The 4,690-nt window shown below is 49.7% G+C and overlaps 1 protein-coding gene across 1 annotated transcript; it reads left to right on the top strand.

Moving 5' to 3' along the window:
• Nucleotides 1-3,543: 3,543 nt before the first annotated feature.
• Nucleotides 3,544-4,155, top strand: LOC135203410 (uncharacterized). The gene has a single exon (XM_064233138.1). The coding sequence runs from the start codon at nucleotides 3,544-3,546 to the stop codon at nucleotides 4,153-4,155; it is 612 nt and encodes a 203-aa protein (XP_064089208.1).
• The last annotated feature ends 535 nt before the right edge of the window (nucleotides 4,156-4,690 follow it).

The raw sequence follows: 4,690 nt of genomic DNA, 5'->3' as shown, positions 1-4,690 counted from the left end.
GGTGGAAGATTGAAGAGCTGTTATCCATTATTTCATGTTCCTTAATCAATTCTTCTCCATAGAAGGCTAGATATTCTCTGGTTTTGCATAGTGGTACTATTTGATTTATGAACTAATGTAAACTTCAGTGCCAAGGAGCTAATGCTTGTAGCTCCTGTGTGCATATCTTCTGATTCATGTACTAATAACTTAATTAAGTGTAACATAACATTTCCCTTAACCTGTAGGATGGTTGAACATGTGTAATGTCTGTTGCTGAGAGGGCAGCGCGATTGGGTGCCCACAGTACTCCAGTTGGAGTGGCGACAAGATTACCAGCTCTTCAACATGTAGTTGCCGAGGGTCGAGATGCATTGCAAGCCCTTATCGACTGTTTGGCTACAATGGCAAGTGGCTTGCATCTACAGAGTGGCCCCAGGGCCCTAGCCCCACCACTACAGAGAAGTTGTGCTTTGGAAATGTCCCATCAGCCTCCTACAGGACTTGGAAACGGTCCATAACACATTGGCTTAGGCTACATAAGCCTCAACCAGCGGATGCAGTTCAACACATTAGGCGTCACTGCACCCCAGAATTGCAACGTACGCTGGATGCCAGGTATAGTGATTTACAGTGGGCTAACTTGTCTCCAGAAGGGGCTTTGGATGCTATAGGGGCCATGGTTCTGCGTGCATCGAACCAGGCTGTGCATTGGGCTGAGTTTTTTGTGTATATGCAAGGGCGTGAGGAGTCCATTAGCGAATATTTTGCAAAGTGCTCTCAAAAGGCCATGGACTGTGGCTTCCAGTGCCCTGGCTGTCATTGTGATTTGTCTGAATATATGTTTATTAGAAAGCTTATGGTAGGTCTAAGGGATGAGGTATTGAAAAGAGACCTCTATAGGCCATGTGTTTCTGTTTGTAGTGTAGATGCCCTAAGGGCAGTTTCTGCAACATACGAAGATGCCCCGCAAAGATGCATCCATGCTCAGCACGACACATGGCATCAAGAGCCCCATGCGGCCGATGTGGAGACAGACCCTAGCCCCCCTGAGTGTGCAGCGATGAGGAGTAATGAGAGGGCCTCGGTTCCCATCAGTGCTTGTGTGTGTGGGAACTGCGGAGTGCACCACGAGCCCAGAAAGTTGTTGTGCCCAGCGAGAAATAGTGTTTGTCATGGCTGCCAAAAAATTGGCCACTTGAAACGGTTTGCAGGAGCAAGAAGATGGTGAATGATGTTCCTGCTTCATCAGTAACACTGGGGGCAGTCACTGCTGGGGTACAACCCAGTATGCAGCCTACTATAACTATACAAGTGGTAGTGTCTTCATCAGTGCATAGCCCTAGGACTAAGGGTCACAGCCCCTGTACCGGCTGTGGTAAGACACTTTGGCCCAAATGTGCGTTGCAGGCCCCACCTTGCTGTCAACCCTCACTGAAAGGCCTGCCCTTTCCCGACTCTGCGGGGCCCTACGTGACATTGCCAATATTAGATTGGAGTGTATGGGAACTGCCCCCTTTGCGTTCAATATGGTAACAAGACAACCGTCCAAAAAGTGTACTTCATCAAGTCTGCGAGGTCATTCTTTCTTTCATTGGCTGCTTGCAAGGACCTTGGCCTTGTGCCCCAGTCCTTTCCCACCACTTACCGGTGTCAGCAAGCCTCCCACTGGAGCATGAGGTACCCAACCACATTGGGCAGTCCTTGCCTAAGCCCTCATCCATACCCCTCCCACCAGTGGAAGAGAACGTCCCAAAGTTGGAGCAGTGGCTCTTGTGACATTTTTCGTCATCGTCATTCAATACAGAAAGGGAGCCCCTCCCTGTCATGGAGGGTAAGCTGCACCATATTCATCTACTGCCAGGGGCAACCCCCTATGCATGCCACACCCCAGAATCGGTGCCAAAGCATTGGGAATCAGAAGTGAAGATGCAGTTGGACCAGGACATCAAGAAAAAAGGCATCATTGAGGAGGTACCGACTGGTGAAGCAACAGAATGGTGTGCGAGGATGGTCATTGTTACCAAGAAGTCAGGTCAGCCCCGCCGTGCCGTGGACTTTCAATGATTCAATCCCTCCTGCAGGAGAGAGACGCATCACACCCCTGCTCCTTTCGATATGATCTCAGGGGTACCCTTACATTCCTTTAAGACAGTGGCAGATGCGCATTGGGGTTTCCACCAGGTGGAGTTAGATGAGGAAAGCCACAAACTCACAACTTTTATCATTCCCTGGGGGCATTATTAGTACAAAAGAACACCTATGGGACACTGTTCAGCTTCAGATGCCTACACTAAGGATATTCCCCGAAAACACAAGTGTGTGGATGATACTCTTCTACATGACAACAGTGTCACAGAGGCCTTCTGGCATACGTATAATTTCTTGGCCACTTGTGCAAAAAGGGAATAACCCTCAAGCCAGAGAAATTCAGCTTATGCCGAAGAGAAGTGAGCTTTGTCAGATTCCAGCTGGGATGGTATTCCTATAGAGCCACAGAGGAGAGTCTAGCTGCCATACGGAGATTCCCAATGCCTGACAACCCCTCTGTCACTGATATCAGGTCATGGTTTAGCTTTGTCAATCAGTTGGCACCCTTCCTAGCCACCCTCAGAGACCTCCTGAAGAAGTCTGCAAGCAAGAATGTCTACTGGGACAACAACCTACAAGAGAGATTCCACCAAGCACAGGAGGCCATATGCAAGCTGGCCAAGGATGGGCTAATATACTATGACAAGACCCGACATACGGCAGCCCTAAAAGATTGGAGCAGAGATGGGATCTGGTTTGTTATCCTGCAGCAGTACTGTGCTTGTACCTCAGCTGATGTCCCATTCTGCTGCAAGGGTGGGTGGCATGTTGCCCTATGTGGGAGCCATCACTTGTCACAAGCTGAAGCTTGGTATGCTGCTGTTGAGGAGAGGCCTTAGCCATCACGTGATGTCTCAAGAAGGCCAGGCTACTCCTGTTGGGCTGCCCCAACTTACTGATCGTGACTGACCACCGCCGCTGGTCAAGCTCCTGGGGGATAGAGAGCTGAAGGGTATACTGAACCCAAGACTCTTCCGTCTCAAGGAGAAAACCCTACAATACAGGTTCCAGGTAAGATACCTACCAGGGAAGAGGAACTGCGCTGCTGACTTCTTATCACGCTTCCCTGCTCTCCGTTGTGAACCAGATGACAAGGACTCTGAACTTGAAGAGGATATGACTGCCGCCCTTGTCGCTGCTTCAGCCACTGCCCTTGAGCAAGAATGCCTCATACTTGACGAAGAGAGGGTCAAATTAGCAGCCTCTAAAGACCCTGTATACCAGTTGTTGGTAGCTAAAGTGGCAGCAAATGATTTGCCTTGGCCGTTGCCTACGTCAATTCTACTCAGTTTAGGGACAGGTTATCTATGGTAGAAAGACCTGTGATAGTACTTACACTTACAAGAGCAAGGATGCCCATGTCTGCTCATCCCAGAGGAACTTCGCCTTCAAGTCATTACAGGCCTTCACGCAGGACATCAGGGGGTGGACTCCATGCTCCGCAGGGCTAGGCAATCAGTTTACTGGCCAGGCATGGAAGGTGACCTGCAGAGCCACAGGGATGGATGTGCCTCTTGTGATATACATGCTCCATCACAACCCCCAGAATACCCATTCCAGTCAACGGTGGTGGACATGCTACAGTTGGAGGGCCATATGTACATGGCCTATGCAGACAGGCTCACCGGGTGGCTGGAAGTCGCACACTTTCCACATGGTGCAATGTCATCAAGAATCATATCAGTGTTGAGACGTACTTCACAAGAGCTAATCTCGACAGATGGGGGCACAAACCTCATTAGCGAAGAGACCATGTCATTCTCCAGAAAATGGGGGGTTATTGTACGCCTTTCGTCAGCCCATTACCCCCAGTCCAATGGAAGGGCTGAAGCAGCAGTCAAGACTGCCAAGAGGATCATCAGGTCAAATATAGGCAAAGGAGGTAGCCTCGATTGCAACAAGGCATCTCTGGCAATTCTTCAGTACCTCAACACCCCTCCTAAGGGGTTCGACAAGTCCCCAGCACAGCTTGCCATCGGTAGGCAGCTCAGAGATGGAGTGCCAACGCCCAGACAGCATTACAAGGTGGAGAGACACTGGGACGAGATCATCCAGAAGAGGGAACTACAAATGGCAGAGTCCTAAAAGGAGACCCAACCACTTGCTGGGACCAGGGAGCTTCTACCCCTTGTTGTAGGCTGCAGGGTAAGAGTGCAGGATCCTGTAACCAAAATCTGGGACCGATCTGGGTTGGTGTGGAGTCCAAGGGCCACCGACAGAATCTCATTAGGCTGGATGGAAACGGTCGAGTGTCATTCAGAAATGGAGCATGGAGTCCACCCCCTGATGTCCAGGAAGCACCTGAAAGTGCTAAAACGTCAGCCCCCAGCGTCGTCAGCCACTTCCACACGCCCGGAGCCCGCTCCACCTCGTCCAAAAAGGCGGACAGTACAATCCTCATGGATGGGCGAGTATGTCATGGGTGATGATGAGTGTTAACCATGCTCATGCTTGTGCCACCGTAAAATTGTCTTATATTGTCCCTCATGCTTTTCTTGTTTTTGATAAGCCGAACTGGCTACAGTTAATTTTTGCAGACATATTTTTATGCATATTCATGTTGCTGCCATGCATGTCAATTTATGCTGTGTACCTGTGCATTAACCATTGCTTTTTTTTT

The sequence above is a fragment of the Macrobrachium nipponense genome, chromosome 36 (assembly GCF_015104395.2).
Source record: "Macrobrachium nipponense isolate FS-2020 chromosome 36, ASM1510439v2, whole genome shotgun sequence".
Lineage (NCBI taxonomy): Eukaryota > Metazoa > Arthropoda > Malacostraca > Decapoda > Palaemonidae > Macrobrachium > Macrobrachium nipponense.
The sequence above is the reverse complement of the archived record's forward strand: the minus strand, read 5'-3'. Positions and strand labels throughout refer to the sequence as shown.